General features: G+C 43.4%; 1 protein-coding gene across 2 annotated transcripts in view; it reads right to left on the reverse strand.

The window, feature by feature from the left end:
- PPP2R2A (protein phosphatase 2 regulatory subunit Balpha) overlaps positions 1-21,234 on the reverse strand; it is a 36,267-nt gene extending 15,033 nt beyond the window's left edge. Inside the window, exons 1-2 of one of the 2 annotated variants that reach the window (XM_066337248.1) lie at positions 21,043-21,234; positions 18,466-18,540 (exon numbers count right to left, since the gene is read on the reverse strand). In XM_066337248.1, coding sequence (XP_066193345.1) covers positions 18,466-18,540; positions 21,043-21,049 — 82 coding nt within the window. In that variant the 5' untranslated portion in view covers positions 21,050-21,234. Of the gene's footprint in view, positions 1-18,465; positions 18,541-19,150; positions 19,203-21,042 lie in introns of those variants that run through there. The other variant, XM_066337247.1, reaches the window with a different exon arrangement.
- Between the last annotated feature and the right edge of the window lie 279 nt (positions 21,235-21,513).

The raw sequence follows: 21,513 nt of genomic DNA on the forward strand, positions 1-21,513 counted from the left end.
TCTCCTTTCTCCTCCCTTCCCTTCTCTGATTTTGCCAATCTTGGAGAAAAAATACACCAGGGAAGTTCTAGCTCAGCAACGAGTTCAACTTCGGATTAGAAAGCCAGGAGAATCTACTCATGATTATTACTACCACACATTGAATTTTTAACTTTTTATTTAGCTGCCTAAAACAGAAGTTTGATACAGCTTGATGAAGCTTTCCCTGTTATTCCCTGAGTCTCATGAGCGTGTCCCATGCCCCACTGTGGGCTCCCAGGTGAGCAGAGCACAGCTCAGGGTGCCACATCCTCCTGGGATCACTCTCCTCGTGCTGTCAAATCCGTGTGCCAGCAATGACAGCAAGAACACTCTGTTATCACCAGCCTTCAGAAGCAGGAGTTGGAATTAAGTCACTTTTTTTTTTTTTTTAATGGGAGGAGGAACTGGAGGCAAGGGAAAGAACTCCAAGGATTTATGTGTATTAGGATGGCTTAGAACTTACAGTTGCATTTGTAACACTTAGATAGATACTCTTGAGATAATGCAACTTAACACTCGACTACAAAATCATGTGATTTGGGTGGTTTTGCAAATTCATGCAAATAACTTCTGCTAAGCCTAGAAAACACAACCACCACTTCCACACCCTCCCAGAGCAGTGACAGTGGCACCAGCCCTAATCTTGTTGCCATTAGTTTTATGTCAGGCCAGTAATGCTCCTAAATGGCTTTACTGGGCTCAGTGCTCAGAGCAGAACTACTCCAAATCCTGCAGCAGAAGCTGCTCCTCGCTGCAAAGCCACAGTGAGAGGATGGCACCACAACTGCAGAGAACAGCATTATCATCACACAGGTGACTCCAAAGCTTCTGCAAGTTGGGACAGGAGCAGATATGTACATTAAGTGTTTTACAAGATAATAGAGAAGCAGTGAACAGAATCACCATCTGCTCAGCTCTCATCTGGAGCAGCAGCTTCTTACGCATCCAGAAATCTTTTTGTGATCTCGAGTTAACTGTGGCACCAAAGTAACATCTTCATTTCAAGAGAATTCACAGAAAGCACAATCTGTGGATAACACCACAGTCCAGGCTGGAGAGGCAGCAGCACACTGAACGTTTTAATTCTTGTGTTTGGCAAACAAGCTCCTGTGCCTCACTTGGGCAACTGCTTCAACTTCTCCACTCAGAGCAAGTTTCCACCACCAGAAATGTTTTTCCCCACAGTCCATTTTTGGACCAAAGCAAGAGACCAACAAAGAATTGTGCAAAGCCAGCAAGTCTCATAAGGAATAAAAATCACTACAGGAAACACTTATAATCATCTTCATCGCCTCAAACTTCTGTAAACAACGGCAGCATATTTCATTTCTGTTAAACAATTCGTACTTTGCTAAGTTAACAGAGTTCACTGAGACTGAGCTGAAGGCACCAGATGAGCAAATTTGCTGTGAGGAACACTCTCAGGAGCAACCACATCTCCAGCTAGCACAGCTGGATTTGCAAAGGCCACCGAGCCCAAAATGTTAATTAACTGCATTTTGTCTGCAGAGTCTCTGTGAGCTTCCACCTAAAACAATGCCAGAATCTGGCCCTGCTAAAACAGAAAGAAAACTGATTTAAAGCTCAGACCACTGGCTTCCTGTCTCCATCTATAGTAGGAAACAAGTCTCCAGTACACAGGGCTGCAAGACACCTGTGGTGGCAGGGAAAAACAGAGCTGACAAACAGCAGCAAGTCAAAGCACTCACAAAACAGATGTGTCAGATAACTGATGCCTCTCTGCTTCCCACCACTGAAAAATGACAGAAAATTGCTCTGAAATTTTCTCTTTGTTGAAAAGAAAGCATTCACACTGAAAAAAAAAGAAAATAATACCAGGAGCTTTGGGAAGGCAAGTTTACACCTTAAATTGATTTAAAACTGTCATCCCCTGTGCAATACCTGTACTATGATCACTGTAACCACTGGGCTGTGAGTTGTATTTCTGCTCACCAGGTCTGGCACTGCACTCTGGAACTCCTTTGGTGCCAACCTCACTGCAAACTTAGAGAAGAAAGAAACTCTGTGGGGTTAGGATTTGTCAGCAGGAAACAGTTCTGAACTGCCCCCTTGGAACCATTTCATCTGATGACAGAATTAAATAGTTTTGGGGTTTTTAACCCCAAGTAAGTTTTTATTAGTAAGTGTTTCAAAAATTACTGTGAAAAACCCTCTCCTGTTAAACTCTCAATAAGAGCAGACAGAAGAATATTCTCCCTATCCAAACAAAAGAAAAGCTGTTTGGTTTCTGGACAGAAACCATTAACCCTCATCACGCTGATTAATTACTTTCTATTTTTAAACTTTAAGACGTGACTGCAGTTCCTTTCAGAACACATGCACAGGAGATCAAGAGGCAAATTCTCTCCTTCCACCAAGCAAAAGAGTATCAACTGAATGAATTTAGTTCAAAAGGTGCTGTAAAACAGAGTTCCCAGCACTTGCCTTGCCCCTAGGCTGGACATGATCTAGTTGGGAGAACAGAGGAAGGCACAAACAGTCTGAGAAGCAGGAAAAATCAATACATTTACAAATAAAAACCCCCAAAAAACTCCTGCTGATTGGGCTGCCCACACTCAGGAGGAGCTGCACATTTACCAGGTAAAGGTTAACCTGGCTCCAGCAGGAATGAAAAATGGAAAGTGAAAAATGTGACAGCTGGAGCCTACAACAGGAGCTGCCTCTACCTCTGAGGGTGCATTTTACAGCCCAGGTGAGCTGCCCTTCAGCCCTTTCCACCCTGGAACTGAGGGATGTGTGGAACTGAGGGATGTGTGGAACTGAGGGATGTGTGGAACTGAGGGATGTGTGGAACTGAGGGATGTGTGGAACTGAGGGATGTGTGGCTGAAGCTCCTTCCAGAGCTCCACAACTCTGGGACACTGCTGCTGTCCCAGTAACTCCATGTGAACTCTGCTGTAAAGTGGGGACCTTACCTGCTCTAGACAGAACCATTTTTATTCTCAACACAAACTCTATCAGCCTGAAAAGACTCCAAACTCAATAATAAGGGATTATTTAATACCTGACAAGAATTCCCTGGAGGCTCCAAAGGCATCCTCTGCCTGGAAACCACAACCAGCAGTTAGAGCACTCTGTGAAAGGCAGCTCAATCTGGAGATGTGCTGAGGCACCACTCCATCATTTCACTTTATCCTAATAGTTTCTGGTCTTTGCAAGAGGCCTCTGAGCTTTCAGTCGAGGAATAAATGTGATTAGGAAAACAACAACTGAGTCAATACCCTCTTTAAACCTCAGGTGTAGAGTTTTTTTCCCCCCCCAAAGAATATCCTAAATGATGTGTTCAAACAGAGGATTCCACCTTGAATTACTAGCCCTGCAAACATATTTAGGAAGATAACAGATACACAGGGAATATTTTGCTGGGGAAAAAGAGCAAGTGATGAGCATTTAGTTCACATCTCTTAATAAACACGCTTCCCAAACTCAAATATTCCTTCAAATATGACAGGAAGTGCCTATTTGCTTTTCCTATTCATACTAACTCAGGTCTATTGTTGGCTGAAACAAAGGTCGTTCAACCTGCATCAACCGTTCCCAGGACATTTGACACCAGTTTATTAATATCATAAACAGCAGAGGCCTGAGTGGCACAAATCCAGCCCCACTCCTGGTGCCCAGCTGAAATAACCTCAGGAAAGAGGGTGAGTGTCACAGTTTGTGGAATTACAACATTTATCCAGGATCAGGAACGAGCAGCTGAAGGTCACAGCGTCTCCCTGAGCCTCCTCTACTGTGATATTACAGAGCAATAAGAAATGTTTTTTAAAGGGCTCAATCTGTCCACGAGCTTTCCTCTCCTTCCAAGCAGAATTGTTCTGCTTTCCAACAAAGTTATCAACAGTAAATCCAGTGCTTCAGCATTTTTAAATGCCAGGCACCTGTTTGATGGAAAAGCTACTGTGGGGTTTAGTTGCCTAACATCACAAAATTCAGCTGCTGAGAGCTTCCAGCTCCTGAAGCTTAAATCTATTTTCAGAGGGGGAAGAGGAAAAGAAGAGTGGCCCTCCTACTGAGGATGTGTCACACTAAGTGTTGCATCAATCCCCTTTCAATTACAGCGAAAACTCCTCCTCACTCACAGTCTAGGATTACCAAAAAAAGCCTGGGAACAGCAGTTATCCAGAGGTTGGATAACACCACCAGCAGAGGCTGTGCACCCCTGAGAAAGGAGGAGTTGGAGGAGAAACAGGAAAAAAAAAATGAAACACAAAATAGATAAAATATCCTACCTAAGCAACATTTGTGCTAAAAACCTAAATGCATGATAATTCTTAATTTACCCTGTTTCACAACATCATCTGCTATAAAAATCTGCCCTGCTGCCGTCACAGGCCACATCAGTCACACTGTACCTGGAGAAATTCTGGCCCTGGTGTGATGTAAAGCACCCCAGAGCCTCAAGCTTCCATCAAGTGCCACAAGAATTCTGGGAACCAGCAAAGTTTTTAACAGCCCACAAGAGTCATAGAACCAAACCTTCCTTAAATTAAATACACCAAAAAAAAAAAAAAAAAAAAAAAAAAAAAAAAAAAAAAAAGAAAAAAAAAAAAAAAAGAGCATACACATATTCTTTGGTGGTGCAGCAATAAAACTTTACCTAAAAGCAATTTTTTTTTATTCCCAAGGGAAATACTTGCTAAAAGGTAAGAATATGAAACCTGTGGTTTGCTTGAAGGGGGACTGGCAGTGGCAGGGTATTCTGCTTCTACAGTTCTGAATACAGAGAAAACATCAGGTATCACTGCAATATAGGGATATTTTGGTTAAATTACACAAGAAAGAGCTTCCTTTCCTTGGAATTTTCCTGTTTCAGCCATGCATTCATTTAAATAAAGCAACTACACTAACCCATGCCAGTTTTCTTTCTTTCAGAAACCCTTTCAGCCACCAAAACCTACACTGATTTCTGAGACAAAGATGACACAATGGTTCAGCTCTATTTGTATTGTGCAGAATTTCGTTGGGGAGTTACTCATCATTTCTGTCCTTTGTACAACTGCATACAGATCATACATATCTAATTATAGGGGAACAAAATTAACTCCAGCAGGAACCAACTCCATGCCCACAATTGCTTCATCTGAGATCCCCTCAGGTGCCTGAACATTCTGTCACTATCACTCACAGAACTGGGACTTGTTGAGCAATAGGAGAATTGAGACAAAAAAACCTTATAAATAACAGATTTGATTATTTCTCCTCTAACACAGCATTTGCCTGGTTTTAATACTCTGGTGCATTACTCTTTCCAACATCTTTTCTGCCTGCAGAGCTTTAACTTACAACCTATCATTAATAAAGCTGCAGCAAAACTGCATATCTAATTTCCAAGAGAGTAACAACTCAATTTTAGCACTGCTGAAGACAAAAAGTCATGTTTACTGATTTTCCAGAATAAACTCCATGCTGAAACAAAGAAATGAAATGTCTATTTCTGCCATTTGTGAGCTGTGGAAAACATCCCTGCTGACCTGGAGATAAAGCACATCCTAGGAATTTCTAAAGATTCAGGAGAGCCCAACTCCACCTCAAACCATCCCTCCCTGGAAAACCTGTGAGCACAAAACTCAGTCACAGCTCATTCTCTCAAGGCTCCTCAGGGTCTATCCATAAAGCTCACACAAGTGCTCCACAATTCTCCTCAGACACGCTTTGAAATGCAAGTTTTACAGAGCACAAGGATTCCCCAAAATGCATTAAAAGTATTTGACTGAGTCTTATTGAAGCTTTATTTCTTCTCTCTGGGATAAATATGTTGGCAATGTATCTGATTTGCAAACCCAGGCTAATTACCCCTCGGTAGCAGAAGTGCTTTGCTGGAGTGCAGAGCTGCTTTATTTATACTTCCAGTTTCTTAGGAAGCTGCTCTCAATGTGCCTACAAGGAACCAAAAAGAATGTTCATGGAAGAAAGAAAAAAAAATGTGAACAAGCTCAGAAATATCACCTAGGCCTTCAAAAAGAAAAGGGTGTCAGCAGTTAACGCTGTTCTGCCCACCAAGAAAGATGGAGAGGGACAGGACAGGAGGGAATGGGTCCAAACTGAGAGTGGGTCAAGGTGGGATACTGGGAACACTCCTCCCTGGGAGGGTGAGGAGGGGCTGGATGGAATTCCCAGAGGAGCTGTGGCTGCCCCTGGATCCTGGCAGTGCCCAAGGCCAGGCTGGGATAACCTGGGACAGCGGGAGGTGTCCCTGCCACGGCAGGGGTGGCCCTGGGTGGGATTTCAGATCCTTCCAACCCAAACCATTCCATATTCTGTGACTCTCAGTCAGTGCCCAGACTCCCACTGCAGCCCTGTGTGCAGCCCACAGAGCAGCTGCTCCTTCCCCAGAGGTGACTCCAGCCATCCCCAGGGCTCTGGGGGAGAAGATCCCAGAGATCCATCCTCCTGAGGCAGCTCGGGGGCCAGAGCTGAAGATGTGCAGTGAACATCCCAGAGGAGCAGTAGGTGCAGCTGAGAGACCTGCAGGGAGAGAAGGGCCTGAGGAGCTCCTGTGGGACAGCTGATCAATGCATTTGCTGTGACAACAGGGGCTGGGGACACTCCAGTCCCCACTCTGAGCAGGGATTTCTCAAATGCCAAAGTTATTTTTGTGCTCTTTTTAAAAGGGGATTTCTTCATTCTTAGGAAAAAAGTTTAGGAGCAACAGGAGCAGCAGAGAATGAGCCCCGTGACCCAGGCAAAACACAGAAGTATTTATTCACCTCTTTTCTAATTCCCGGAGTGTTTACAAGTTTCTCCTCAAGAATACAAATTACTCAAGCCAGCTTACACCAATTAGAACTGAATAGTCTATAAAATATTACTGTATTACTTACTCAACTGGGTGTTTACCTACACAGCACTGGAAAATACAGCCCATTTCCTAGTGCAGCATTAATTCACATAACAAACATCCAGTCAGTATAAATTTTGGACATCTGTTCATGAAAAGAATAGTAAGTTTAATTTCAGGTTGTATTTACTTGAACGCTACCTAATGCTTAGTCATTACCTAAGAGCTTTTATTTTAAAAAACTCAGGAAGAAAATCTACTTGCATCTGCTTATATTTATTAAGGTGTATTATCCTTTTTTCACCCTCTGCTCAAGAACAGGTGATTGGTGAATCTGTGGATCAGTTTGATTGGTAATTATTTACTTTTGAATTCCTGCTGACAGCCTCCACATAACCCTATAAAAAAAACCCTCACATCCCCCACAATATCTACCCCGAAGTACACACTGAGAACAGGCTCAACAGTCCCTCAGCAGACCTTCCTTCACATCTTTGCAGGGTTTGTTTGTGTTCCCAAGTAGTACAGAGCTATTTATGGAAAAATCTCTGCTGGAATCACAGCCAGAATTTCAATAGGCTGCACAGTGCAGCCAGGGGTTGCTGTTCTGTTTGCAAATAACAATATATTTGGAAATAACATACTGGGCCATTGTTCTGCACGTAGAGAAAAGAAGCCTTCAGGCAATGCCTTTCTTGTCACTGAGAAAGCACCAGACAGAGCTCTGCTACAGCTTCCTTTTCTCTCTTTTTTTTTTATTTTTTTTTTTGCTGAAGCCAATCCAAAACACACACTACGGGTTAAAATTTAGTAATAGTATTATTACAGAAAAATCTCACACTTGGGCGACGCTTTTTAAAATTAGAACTCTGTGACTTGGTGTGCATTCCTGGTGGAGATATATAAAAAAAAAAAAAACAAAAACCAACCCCTTAAAACTACCCTGCTGTTTCAGACTCTTCTAACACATTCTTTTGACCAAAGGATTTGTTTCAGGTGCAAAGCTCAGGCCAAACATTTGGAGCCTTTTAAATCCTGGTGTGTAGAATGCAGGAGGCTGTTGTGGCCCAGACAATGCATGAAGTGCCTCCTTCTAAGCAAGGAAAATGAAGTCAGAAATTCCTCTGGCCTAGCAGAAAGGCAGGCAGGGAGGGCAGGGCCACTCTGCAGCTGAATTTCAGGCAGCACAGGGCCTGTGAAGGTCACAAGTACAACTGAAGTTTCCAGCAGAGATAAATACACACCTCTGTGAAGTGAGTGGAGGATCAGAATTTCCCACTGCTTCCCTCACTCTGGTCACTCACTCACTTACCAGTTTCTTTTCACACCTAAATCATCTTTAGTGGCATTTGGAACCTTAAAGAGCAGTTTTGCTTTGCCCAGTTGCATTTTCTTCCCCCACCTTGGCAAGTGCTTTCCTGTGTTTCTATTCTGGCCCCAGCATACATGCCTCAGCTTCTTTAAAAAAAAAAAAAAAAAATAAATCATTATTAAACAGAAGCCAATGCTGATTTCTGGCCCGGACTTTGAGATTCCTAACACATGGAATCTTGACAACTCCAAGGCATATTTATAACACATCTTAAAATGATATATATAGTCCACTAATCCGAGCAAAATGCCAACCTTTATTTTTAAGTGTTTGTTTCAAATATCTGTTTATAGACCAGGACCTTTTCTGTGGGTTTTGGAAGAGTTGCATAACAGAAATATATATATATAAAATTTGTTTATATATGTTGTACATATAAAAAAGTAGAGAGTATTTTGGTAGTGTTACTGTCCTGCAAGGATGTCAAAGATCATTACAAAAAACAACTATCAAAGCTTTTAGAACTTCATTTTAGGAACCACCACCCAGGTCTCACAAGCAGGGAAAGGTTAAAATGACTCCAAAGAAAACAACTGCAGATAATTAGTTTTAGTTACCTCTATTTCTAATCTTCCATCAGTCTCCCTACCATCCCCTGGGATAAGGACATTTAAATTGAAACTTCGAAGTTGGCAAAAAGTAAAAAGAGTAATAAAAGCTCTGAAAGAAAATGGACCTCAGACCAAAGCCTCTGGTTAGAACAAACCTGAACTGGAAGGTGCCAAACAACTTCTAGTAGAACACAACAGAAAACCCCTGGAAAAAAGGATTTCAGTGTACACATAAACAAGTTTATGGGCACGAAGAGAAGCTTCACTTGACGACTCCTTGAGAAGGACAGGAAGGAAATGCAGGTTACAACCCAACCATGGCATTTTTCTAACACAGGCACGCTCCTAAGCAGAGCACCTTGCACTAGTGCTGCACTAATGCTGCACTAATGCTGCACTACTGCTGCACGACCTGGTTGCACAGTTGTTGCTGCCAGTTTAGAAGCAGGAAGATGAAGAGCATCCTCCAGAAACAGGCAGATGTTTGATACTCTCAGGCTTGGGATGAGTTCCTCAGGTCACACCAAGGAGCCAACAAGCTCACGTGCAGAATATCCGAGTGATTTCGTTTTGTTTCAAACGCTCTTTTGTCTTCCTCCTGCCCTTTTTTCCTCTGAGGCATCTCATTACTGAGCTGGGTTAAGCACAGCACGTGTCCTGCTGCAGGAACACAACCCTGCTGCCAGCTCCTGCTGCTTTCCAGAGCAGATCCCCCACTTCCAGAAAGGTCTGGAAGAAAATGGAAGACCCTGGAGATACTTCTTGAACACACACACACAAAAAAAAAGGAGTGTAGGATTTAGCTTAAAACAAGCAAACCAATAAAACCAAACCAAAACAATGACATGAAGCTGGGAGTAGAAGTGACCGAGAAAAGGCAGAAAGATCACACAGGAAGTTTTAAACTTCTGGGCAAAAAGCCATTCCTGCCAGTTCCACATTCCAGTAAAACAGCTTATGAATGTTTCACTATTACCTCTATAAACAGTGACATTTTCTCACTGCTGGGCTGTGTAATGAACACTGGAGGCTTCAGCCTCAACTGCTGTTTGTTCATAGTGATCTGTGAGAAGAAATGTCCTCAAATAAAAATCTCAGTGCACTGGAAGAAGTTTTCAGGGGAAAGGACACCTCATGAACAAGCAGACACCACCTGTAAACAGGAAAAGGCTGAGGAGGAGGCTGAATTGTTCCCAATTCCAGTTTCTCATGCTGCTTTAGAACCATCACAACTCTCCAAGAGAAGCAATCCATCCTTTCACCTCTTACCCCATTCCTCTAGAATCGCCTGTCCCACCACAAACTTCTGCTAAGAGTGGGACAAATTAAGCCCAGAGAAGCTGATGTGGAATAAAATTAATCCAAAAGGAAAGCCAAGACAATGTAATTGTCATTTGGGTTGTCATTTCCCCAAGTGACCACCCTGGAGCTCAGGGATCACCTGGCTCAGCTCAAGGCACTGACTGAGGCACCAGGATCATTTCTCTCCGCAGCAGCAGCTCCTTGGAGTGACAATAAACCTACAGCCAGGCCAAAACTAGGTAATTATTGAAAAATAATCCAAGTTGTTCTTTATTATCTCCAAAATTCCTCTATATTAGTCCCTACACGATGCACCAAGAGCGGTACCAGGAAAGTCAGGGGTTTGTTATGCAACTCCACTGGAAAACAGCCCAGGAATCTCAAACAAGTGTCTTTGAGAGTCATTATATTTTTATGAAAGCCAAAGCTTTATTTCAGTCTGTAGTTCTTGTCCACTGGACCAATTCACTTCCAAGTTTTGTGAAAATAAAGCAACACCTTCAGACTGCCTTTATAAGCACTATACACAAGCAGAGCTCATGACTTCTCAAATCATCATTTAACAACAGCACAAAGGCCAGCTAAAATCATTGCTTTTAGGATCAAAGAATGGTCACTGAAATACTTCTTAGTCATTAAAAAAAAAAAAAAAAAAAAAAGAAAGGAAAATACAGTTACTGGCATTCAACAAACAAGAATACATTAGAAATTACACCGTATTTTAAATAAGCAACTATAACAAGAAGTCTCAATTACCTTAACTATTCCTGAATATGTGCAATTATCTTTTCTCAGGTTCTCAAAACCAGAGTGCCAACTGTGTGTGTTTGGAGCTCACATTATTCCCAGAGCATTCATTTAAGAACTGCAATTGAAAATGCAAAGGGAGACATTTCCACACAAAATGCCTTCCATATATTTGGGGAGGAAAAAATTTAAAAAAAAAAAAAAAAATCAATCTTTCTTACAACACAACTCTTTTAAACCCTCTTTTCCCTGACCCTAAAATTTTTCTTCCAAAATTAGATGCAAGCAGAACTGCCTCAGGGGCTTCACATGTGACCTAAATATGCTGGTTCTCTTCATGGTGCTATCACTTGTGGATCGCTGAGAGGAAAATACATTTTGATCAAGAATGCCTGACCAAATTAATAACTTCTCCTCCAGTGCCTAACAAAAGAGTGATAAGTTAGGAGAGGAAAGGGAGAAGCTTCCAGCCACTTCTGTTTCTCTCACTGCATTACAGTCATGCAGAGAAGGCTGCAAGTAATTGTTTTCAGGAATAGCAGCTCACAGTAGCAAAACCTGATGGTGGGACTTAAATTCCCAAGGAAAATTAACAACCCCAAACCCTCCAGTCACTGAAGACCCCAGGCAGGAGCACTGTCAGGAAGCTGCCTGAGCAGTGTCCCCCAGCAGGCCTGGGTGGGAGCCACAAAGCCAGCAACACCACACAGTGAAGGAAATCCTGCTACACACAATTATTAATAAGTGCACACACACACGAGGTAACAATATTTCAACTCTTAAGGGTGTTTTTAATGCTTTCCCCAGTTCCAAAGGGGCAGAAGAAGGCAATGTCCCATCCATTTCCAGTTTACTGACACACTGACAGTACAAAAGCACCATTTAAGCCGGTGCCTGTCACAAGATGTAACAAAGATATAATTACACGAGTTCCACTCAAGTGTAAAGCCTGGAAAACCGTCCTGGCGTTGTTATTTTGACTCTAAGAGCCTCCACTGCTCCTTGGAAGAGATTACTCCAAATTGCTTCGGATCAATAAATACTTCCTGTATTTATCTGCTTTCATTTTCATTGGAACAGGGTAACTGCTGCCTCTGTTCACGTTCACAACCTAAACACCAACCTAAGCCAAGGCTTTTGACTCCTCTCAATCATTTCTTTGAAAGTGCAAACCTCAGTTTCACGTGATTACTGACCACTGACTTGTTCTGCTAAACTTTTCACTCCATACTAAAAATACTGTAGACGCAGTTATGGTGACTGCACAATATAGAGCATTGAAAACAGGGAAAAAAAAAAAAAAAAGGCCTGAAAAATACCCTTAAGGCAGTTATTAAAGCATCATCTTATATAATGAAATTCTTGTGGGAGCACAGTGTTTCCTACAGATGAAAGGACAAACTGCAGCCTTAACTCGGTACCATCAGTAATTGATGTTTTTGCTCCAAGAGGCACACACAGAGCAGATTTAATTGCATACACACTTTAACAGCAGCTAAAACAAAGGCAGACTAATTCTACAGCATTTAATGCAAGACAATGCATCAGTTTAGGTGAAGCTGAACCCCCAAAGAAGGGATCCATTTTTCAAATCATATTAAGACTGATAAGACACGATAAGAGAAGATTATCATTTGTCAGATTATCTTTTAAAGTGCTTTACAGTAAAGCAATCAGTAATAACCCACCTCCCATTCAAGTGGTATTATTTCCCACAACAACTTCAAAGAAGCTGAACTGCACTGATATTAACAAGCTCATTTAACTAACAGAGCTTAAAACAACACTGAACAAATCCCATTTCCACAGACTGCTCGTGTGGACACAGCAGAAAACCCACTCCGTGTGTACTCTAAAAAAACCCAGCACAAAATAATTCTGATGACTGTAACAGAGATTTTATTGCTGGCCTGCAGATAGCACACGTCCAAAGTATGGAGCTTGAACAGCAAAGGTTTAAAGTCCTTTTGAGCAGCTGATTTTACCCTTCAGAGCAGCACAGCAGCCAGAGATCAATCAGGATCTTACATTGCCTGTACATAAAGTCCTACAAAGAGACCAATCTTCCTCCAGAGTTCCTCCTGCTCCTCTGAGCCACTCGCTCACTCTCCACACTCTGCTGGAATAAGCACACACAGCAGAGCTCTGAGAATCGCAGCAGGGTTCAATTCAGCCGAAAAAATAATCCGGTGAGAAAACACGATTTGACCAATTTTTCAGCTGCATTTCAGCTTCCCCAACAAGTTCAGTGTGCTCTTAGGTGAAGAGCCATGCCAGCAGAGTGGCAAGGAGTGCCTCTTTAAGCAGAAATGCTGCCAAACATGCAGCTGTGGCCTAAATAGGCAAGTCAGAGAGAACAGAAAGAAGGAGGGGGGAAGAGCAGACAGTACAGCTTGGAACACCCAGCTTTTAACTCTTCCTTCAGCTCTGCATTCACTTGGAGCTTTAATCTTCATTTCAGCTCTTGCAAAATACATTCTGTGAAGCTACAGCTACCACAGGACTCCATTCCTGCAGTAGAAACAGCCACAGCAGAAGCATTCCTGTTTCACCTTTAAAATGAAAAGCTAGAAAGTTTCACCAAGCTGATCCAGAGCTGTAATCAACCCACCAGGACTGTGCTGATAGCCTCTCTCACACCCCTGTGTGCTGGGGAGGCTTCATCACCCCAGCAGTGTTTCCAACGCAAAAAAAAAAAAAAAAAAAAATGTAGTTTCCAACACAAAAGCCTTTTCTGCAACTACTTTTTAATTTAAGGCAGAGATTCTAAGAACAGCAAAGCCTCTACAGAAGGGACAGAAAAATCCCTGAGTGACAAGCTGAAGTGCCCCAGCCTCCAAAGCCATGCAAGAAAGAGGACTGAATTACTTCTGGGGAGCTGAACAGCCACTGCCTATTTATCTGTCTGCTAAATGCTCTTTGTTTTGGGGAACTGCAGGCTTGAAAGGCACACTCTAGTCCATCCAGAGCAGCAGTTCCTAGAACACAGTAGCCTATTTCTCTCTCTAGATACAGACAGTCATTCTCTGAGCAGCTGAAGAGCTCAAATACAGGAGCAGACTCAGGAATACAGAACAGGACTATAACCTTTTCCCCATCTACAGCGTATTTCCAGCTACATTTTAAAAACAAACCCATTACTAGGCCTTGCTCCTTGTAAATGATGTTACTCCATGAGCATAAAGAACATAACCACAGCCCTCAAAAGCCCAAATTAGCTTCCCTCCCACAACTATATCCCAATCTTTCCTCAGCAATATTATTGCAACCTCACTGTCACTCTTTTTCTCTGAGAGGTTTTTTTTTTTTCTCCTCTCCAATTCCATCAAGGCTCATTTTAAATAAAGCTCCCAGATTGTGGTAAACTACATTTTTTTTTATAGCCACCCTTATTCCTGCCTTCACTTCTCTTTACTGAGAAATAACACTTTTTCATGCATTCAAGACAAACTACCATTGCTGAAGCAACGTCAGTCCCCACTGCTGCTCTGCAATTGTGAAACCTGTCAAAAATAAGTATCAAACTACATCTGACAGACACAACACACCTAGAACCAAACCCAGAAAGCATTCCTGAACGAGGGAAACGTCCAATTTTACTTCAATCTTTTACCACACACAACCCAGGGACAAAATTCTCTCTCCTCATCACTTTCAGTCTAAACCAGACACAGCCACGTTTGGCTCTAAGAGGAGACGTGAAGCACTTCACAGATAATTAACAAAGCATCACAGAATGGTTAAACATCCAGCATAAATGAAGCCAGTAATTAGCACCCACAGCAGATGTTCAGGTTGATTCTTTCAGAGACAATTTGGGCACCAAACAGTTAAAGAACTTGTCCAAGATGAGCAGTAATCACTCAGGGTTAAAGCTTAGACTCAAGTTCCTGACTCCAGCCTTGGACCTGGATTATCAGACTTTTACATATCTCTGAATTACACCTGAAAGAACTTTGAGATAGAACCGCTGGACTCTTCTCCCTCTGTTGAGCAATTAAATTATTTTGACTTAATTTGTTCTGAAGTACAAACTCACTCCATTAAGCAAGTGTGTAGCTTTCAGAGGCAGTTTAAACTCCCAATTCTTAGGTGATCCCAACTGCAGTCGCTATTACGCCTCATTCTGAAGAACAGCAAAAGAGTAAAACCAACAAAACTGCTGCTGAAAATCTTTGTAATCCTTTCCTGTGATCGTTCCCATAAAGGAAACTTCCACTAAGAAAACACTGGAATATTTCTGGACAATTAAGTCTCACTTACACCAGAACTGTGATTGTACAATAGAAAGAAATCCGTGCATCACAGACACTTTGGAGAAGCTGATCACTGAATTTATCACCAACAGGCATTCTCCTTCTCCACCCCAGAAAACCTGTCTGATCCTCTCCACTGCACACAGAACAAACTGAACACACACATGCTGCAGGGCTGGGCTCCAGCACGACAAAGATGAAACTAAGAAGGCAGAAAAACTATTTCAGAAAGAGAGGAAGCACAAACTACAACCACCTTTGCCCTCCTACAATGGACTGATAAATGACTAGAAGGCAAACTTCTGCCATCAATTAAAATTAAGGACTCAAGTTATAATGAAACTGACACTGAGATTTCAATTTATAACCTGATTTCTGTGCTTAACTGTGATCTGACACAGCCAGGCCACAGCTCACAAGGATAAATTCCATGCATACCAAGTGAAGAGAGGATACTTCTGTTCCTCAGCAGAAAAGCTTTGCCCCAGCAGCTTTAACCCAGGCAAGCCCCAGATAAAAAGTTCAGTGTCATCTTTCCCCAGGCTTTAGTGACAATTTCCCCTCACATGTCACATCCATCCATCACACAGTGCTTGGAAAACCAGAAAATTAAAAACTCCGTATCAGAGTTCGTGTTTCAGCCACCAAATATCGACTTTGTAACAAGCAGCCAGCTAGTCCAATTAAAGAATTAAAGGTTGTACAAATGATGGGAAAGCTGGAGGTCAGGTCTGATCTTAAATATAAATATACTTAAATATACTGGAAGCTATATAACAGCATTCTTGACAGGCTTTTTCAAGTTGTTACAACTGTTAGTGTATTAAAAGTGTTACTGTCCAAAATGTTATCCTCCACTGGCCTGTTTTATAGACAAAAACCCGCTGGGTTTGTATCCCACTGGTGAACGCAACTAAATGATGCTGTTTTCCTGGTTATCACTGAGCTTTAGCTTAATTCAAGAGAGCTTTCCAAAGTAAATATTGCAACACTTGAGTTACCGACAGGAGGAAAACAGAAAGCGAAACTCTCAATTCTTTCACCTTTGTTTTCTTCACTCTGTTTCTAGTGAAGCTTCAGCATTTTACAGCAAAATGCTATTTAGGTTTTGAGCTGTGCAGCCGTTCAAAAATCAGATCTCTTCATACTCCTGTGCACAGATTGGTTCTGTGCTCACCACTGGAGTCCAGACCTGGTCTCTGGCAGACCACAGTGTTTAAAGAGTCATTCAAGCTCCAGACTGTGAGATTTCCCTGAGCTTTCACCATGGGCCTGCCCCAAGGAAGCAGATGGAAAGGCAGGGAATAAAAAAATCTCCTCAGACTGCACTTGGACTTGGTCAATTTGTTTTGGGTATTCCAAAAACCAGAAGCTGCTGCTCGAATTTGGGCAAGAACCACACAAGGCTCCAGGTCATTGAAGTGAAGCTTAAAGCCCCCAAAATGGGTAGGAAATGGAAAAATACAACCCCCCTGATATATAACACACAACAGTATTACAGCCAGACACAAGGATATAGAACAAGGAATCAATATAAACAGCTGCTTTCACCAACTTCCAGTGCAGACTGTGGGAGCCAAATCCACGGCAACAGGAGAGAATTTCAGCTCATCACACTAATTACAACCCAGTTTAACATCAATAAAACCTGGGGTCTCTCTCCAGGCAGCTCAGTTTCACAGTTCCTTAAAGTATAATACAATTTGTATCTCCAGACTCATCCTAAGCCAGGTATAGCTGAGAATGAAACAAAACTCCCCTTCACTCTTTGGGCCGCAGAATCAGAAGGCTACACCATCCATAAACCAAAAAATGGACATTCTTATAATGCTTTAGAAACCCAGTTGCCTGGCTTGCTGAAACTGAAGCCAGTTAATTCCCTCCAAGGCTTCCCTGAACTCCAGCCCAGGATTCCAGCAGGGCTCAGGGAGCTCCCAGCCTGGCAGGAGGCACAAAGCACCTTTCCTAACACCAAGTGCAACATCCAAAACAGCTCAGTCTGTCCTTCCTTCCTATTTCCTCACTTCTGCATTTCCACAGCCCTGTAAAGGCTGCTTTTCTGTACCTATATATAAAGTTCATTGCTACTGGAAAGGTATCAACATGTATTTTAATGGAGAATTATTTGCAAACACCGTAACTTCACCACAACCACAACTTCTTCAACGCTTGTACTTAATGAAGGGTTTAGTTTGATACGTAAATAAAACAAAGGTTACAGAATTGAAAATCTGTCAGGGGAAAAAAATCATACCACATTTAACAGCACTTTTGAGTTCAAGCTTCAAAATCTACTTCCTGAAGAATTTAAAATGAAATTTAAAATCCTTACAGCTGTTTCATTTCCAGAGAACATATTCTATGTTTTTGCACGAAAACATACTTGCAAACAAGAAAAGCCTCAGTGCATCATTTGCCACATGCTGCAGCTAATAAATAAAAACAACTCAGTGATGTTTATACTGATCTTCTCTTTTGGCCTTTGGAAGCTAATCTGAACCACATGTCAAGCAGGGAAATAATGGATACTGTAGTTACTGCTTTTCTAAATATAACATTAATCTCACTTGTATGTCAGAGCACTCAAGATATGCAAAAAAAGAAAAAAAAAAAACACCCAGGAATTACATAAGTGACAAGGCCAACTGCTTGCAAAAGAAAACTTTTAACTCCTGATCTTACAGGCTGCTTTGTGCAAACAGGACTTTATGGCCAAAGAAATTCAAAAGTCAGGGACATTTCCTCCAGAATGATCACAGGAGAGATTCTACTCTCCAGCAGAGAAAAGCATCATTCCCCCAATGATCCCAGAACCAAGGGGGAAAAAAAGAAATCCAGCACAGTTTTTGCAGTGAAATTCAGAGGCAGCCATCTTAGTGGAACCTGACACTTGTCACTGCCAGCCTGGAAAAGTTTTAGACCATTTCCAGGATTATTTCAAACCCAAACTTGCTCTTTATACACTAAGTAGGCACAAACAAATATTCAGATTTCTTCCTCCTCTTGTTCACAGGGACTGGAAAGATTGGGACAATAACTTTATCTGGTACTTAGGTCTTCAAAGAGTACAAATATTAATTCTCACAACACCTCCTTGTGGAATGCAAGGATCACATTCCCCATTTTGCAGATTAAGAAAAAGCACAAAACAAAAGCCAAAAAAAAAAAATCAGAAAAAACCTTAACACTCTTAGAAAAACAACTCCAGCAAAAATAAATCAGGAAGCCTGAACTTTTTCAAGAGTGCTGAATGGCACTCCCAAACCACAGTTTAAACCTGAACCTGGATGTGGCAATGCACATGAAATGACAATTTTCTTTGCTCAACGTGCACGCAGCAGCACTGGGGTGTTTCACCTCCCAACCTAAGGAACGATGAAAAAGTCAGAAAACAGTCAAAAACATCGCTCTTACCTTCTGCTACATCATCATCTACAGCGCCTTTCACCTGAGAAAAACACCACTGAATGTCATTTCCTCCTCCAGCTCCTAAAAAAAGGAAAACAATTCAATGCAAAGGAGCCCCCCCAGAGCAGCAGCAGGCACACAATGGTTCCAGATCGCACATTTCAGAGCCTGTGCACGCCCACTTCCTCAGCAGCGCCGAGGCACAATCACACACCACCCTCCCCACCTTTTTCCTTTGGATATTGTTTTGTCAGCCTTCAATGCAGCGTTTGTCAAAAACAGGGAAGCACAAGCAGGGCAAAAAGCTTCGCTCGCCCCAAAGCTCGCTGGATTAAACACCATTAACTACGAATTTAAAATTCAAGTGCATCGACTACTTGAGCAGTCAGAACCCCCTAAATACACACACACAAACACACACAGAAACAACTTAAAAATAAACTATCAGAGCTGTCCGTTTCTAGAAAATTTCCATCACCCATCCAATACAAACCAACAAACCCACTGCGCCGACCCTATGCGCTCGAGGCTAAAGAAAAAGAATTTTACCACAATTTTAGAGTCTCTTCGCAGAAGGAATGAAAGCAACTATCAGCCTGGGAGAAAAAAAAAATAAAATAAAAAAAAAAAAAGGCAGCAAATCCGAGCAGAAAAGCAAACAAGCAATCGGAGGGGGAACAAGTTCTACTACCATAGAAAACGGATCGCAGAGAAAACTTCAGGAACATTACTGCCTCGGCTGAAGGCAGTGATTCATTTGAACCGTGCCACCAAAACAACACACCAAAAATCACCACCCATTTCTTTTGCATTTCGTTCTGAGCAAATCACTGCAGGGCTGAGGACATACAGGAAGAGACAGAAATGGGCTTGCCTCGGTTGGTTGGGTGGTTGTTTTTTTGTTGGGTTTTTTTTTGTTTTTTTTTTTTTGCCTTTCCCAAAAGCCACTGTCAAAATGGAACTTTTCCTTGCACACAACTCAAACCGGCTGAGCAACAGATGGCATTTACACATTAATCCCGAGCTCTGCTAGGGCTTTGGGGATAACAAAGAATACAGGAGGACACTCTTCCCAAGTTAAGGGGCACAAAAAAAAACTCAAAGAGAAAGAAATCAGAAACATGAAAATAATCTTTACAGAAAAGATCAAGTGCCTCAGAATGAGAAGTCCTGGAATAGAGTCCAGTTGGCATATTTTTTTTTTTAACTTGCTTTAAATTCTTCCCTGAAGGGTTACAGACATCCAAGTGCACAGCCAGAGAAGGTGAAGGCAAACAACAACACCCATTTATGCAGAAAAAGGCAAAGTGCATTCTCCTCCTTATCACTGCCCAAAAATCCTACAACCCATTTTCTTTTCCCTTCTTCAACTTCTTCATTTGTCATTTTAGCCCCTAGCACCATAGAAGCACTTAAAGGGAACAGCTTGGAGAGAATCACTGTGGAAAAGAGCTAAAGTCCTCTTTTCCACAGCATTTCCTCGAACCAAGTTGGCACTTTTTTTTTTTCCCCCACGACTAAAACGGCAAGAGGAGGGTGGAGCATGTGCATATGGTGTAGGGGGAAAAGGCAAAGCACAAACCTCACAAAGCCTCCCATGCTCTGCTCCTCCACACGCGAAGCACTGAAAAGACAATTCATGTGCAGAGGAGGGGAGGGGGGGGGGATGAATAAATTTCTAAATGAAGAAATCGCAAGGAAAAGTAAGAGGGAAGAGATCCGTTCTGCACACACACACACACACTCTCCCAAGCCTGGCAAACAGCACTTGGCGAGGCGAAATGGGGAGCAAGCCGTGGAAGGAATGGGAAAGAAAACACAGCGAGACCTGTGCTGTTTAATTACGCCCTGTGCCAAATTTTCCTGGCATTTGCAGATGCTCAGAGGCTGCTCCCTTACAGAAGGGTGCGACTGCAATCTGGACACCGCCTGGACCTGGAACCTCGTCTTCTCAGAAAAAAATCCACAAGCATCGACCCCAAAGCCTCAAGGGGGAAACTCTTTCCCAAAGCGTGTAGCGACAGGACAGGGGGGAATGGGTTCGAACTGAAAGAGTAGGCTGAGCTGGGATCTTGGGAAGGAATTCTTCCCTGCGAGGGCCTGGCACAGGTTGCCCAGAGGAGCTGTGGCTGTCCCTGGATGTCTGGAAGTGTCCAAGGCCAGGCTGGAGGGGGCTTGGAACACCCTGGGATAGTGAACGTGTCCCTGCCCATGCCAGGGGCTGCAACTGCCTGGGATTTCAGGTCTCTTCCCACCCAGAACACCCCACGATCCTGGGAAAAGGCAGCGGACCCACCCTGCCTGCAAGCTCCTCAACTCCCAAACACACCACTTCCCCCTCCACCTGCCTTCTTCCATGCCTTTTTTTTTTTTTTTTTTTCCCCGAGAACGGAGGAAAGGAGGGGTGGGTGGGAGCAAAAGCACGAATTCCCATAAGACAGGATATATTAAATAAAAAAAAAAAAGCAAAAAAAAAACCCACCACCCCACAAGCAGCGAGGCGCAAACGAGCCGGAACGCGAGATGCGGCCGTGAGGCAGCGGGGAGAGCCCCCCGAGCCACGCCAGGGCAGGCTGCCCTTACCTGCCATGTTGTGGCGGCGATAGCGGCCGCGGCGGGTCGGGCGGAGCGGGCGGCGCGGGCGGGGCGGGCGGCGCGGGGCGGGCGGCGGCGGCGGGCGGCGATGGCGGCGGATGGAGGCGGCGGCGGCGGCGCGGCCGCGGCGGGGCTGGGGCGGCCCCGCTCCGGCCCCCCCGGCGGTGAGCGTCCAAAATGGCGCCGGCACGGCCGAGGGTGACGTCAGCGCGGGGCGGGAACGAGCCGCCCTCAGGAGGGGCGGGCGGCGCCGCCATGTTTGTCGCCCGGCCGGTGTCCGCCCTCATGGCGGGGATGCCTGGCATTGATCTGCTGCTCTCAGCCCGGTGATGCCCGCCCTCTTAGCGGGGCTGCCGCCCTTTAACCCGGCATAGACCGCCCTTACGGCGGGGCTGCCGCCCTTTAACCCGGCATCGCCCGCTCTCATGGCGGCGCTGCCGCCCCTCGGCCCCTCAGCGC

The sequence above is a fragment of the Sylvia atricapilla genome, chromosome 28, assembly GCF_009819655.1.
Source record: "Sylvia atricapilla isolate bSylAtr1 chromosome 28, bSylAtr1.pri, whole genome shotgun sequence".
Taxonomy (NCBI): domain Eukaryota; kingdom Metazoa; phylum Chordata; class Aves; order Passeriformes; family Sylviidae; genus Sylvia; species Sylvia atricapilla.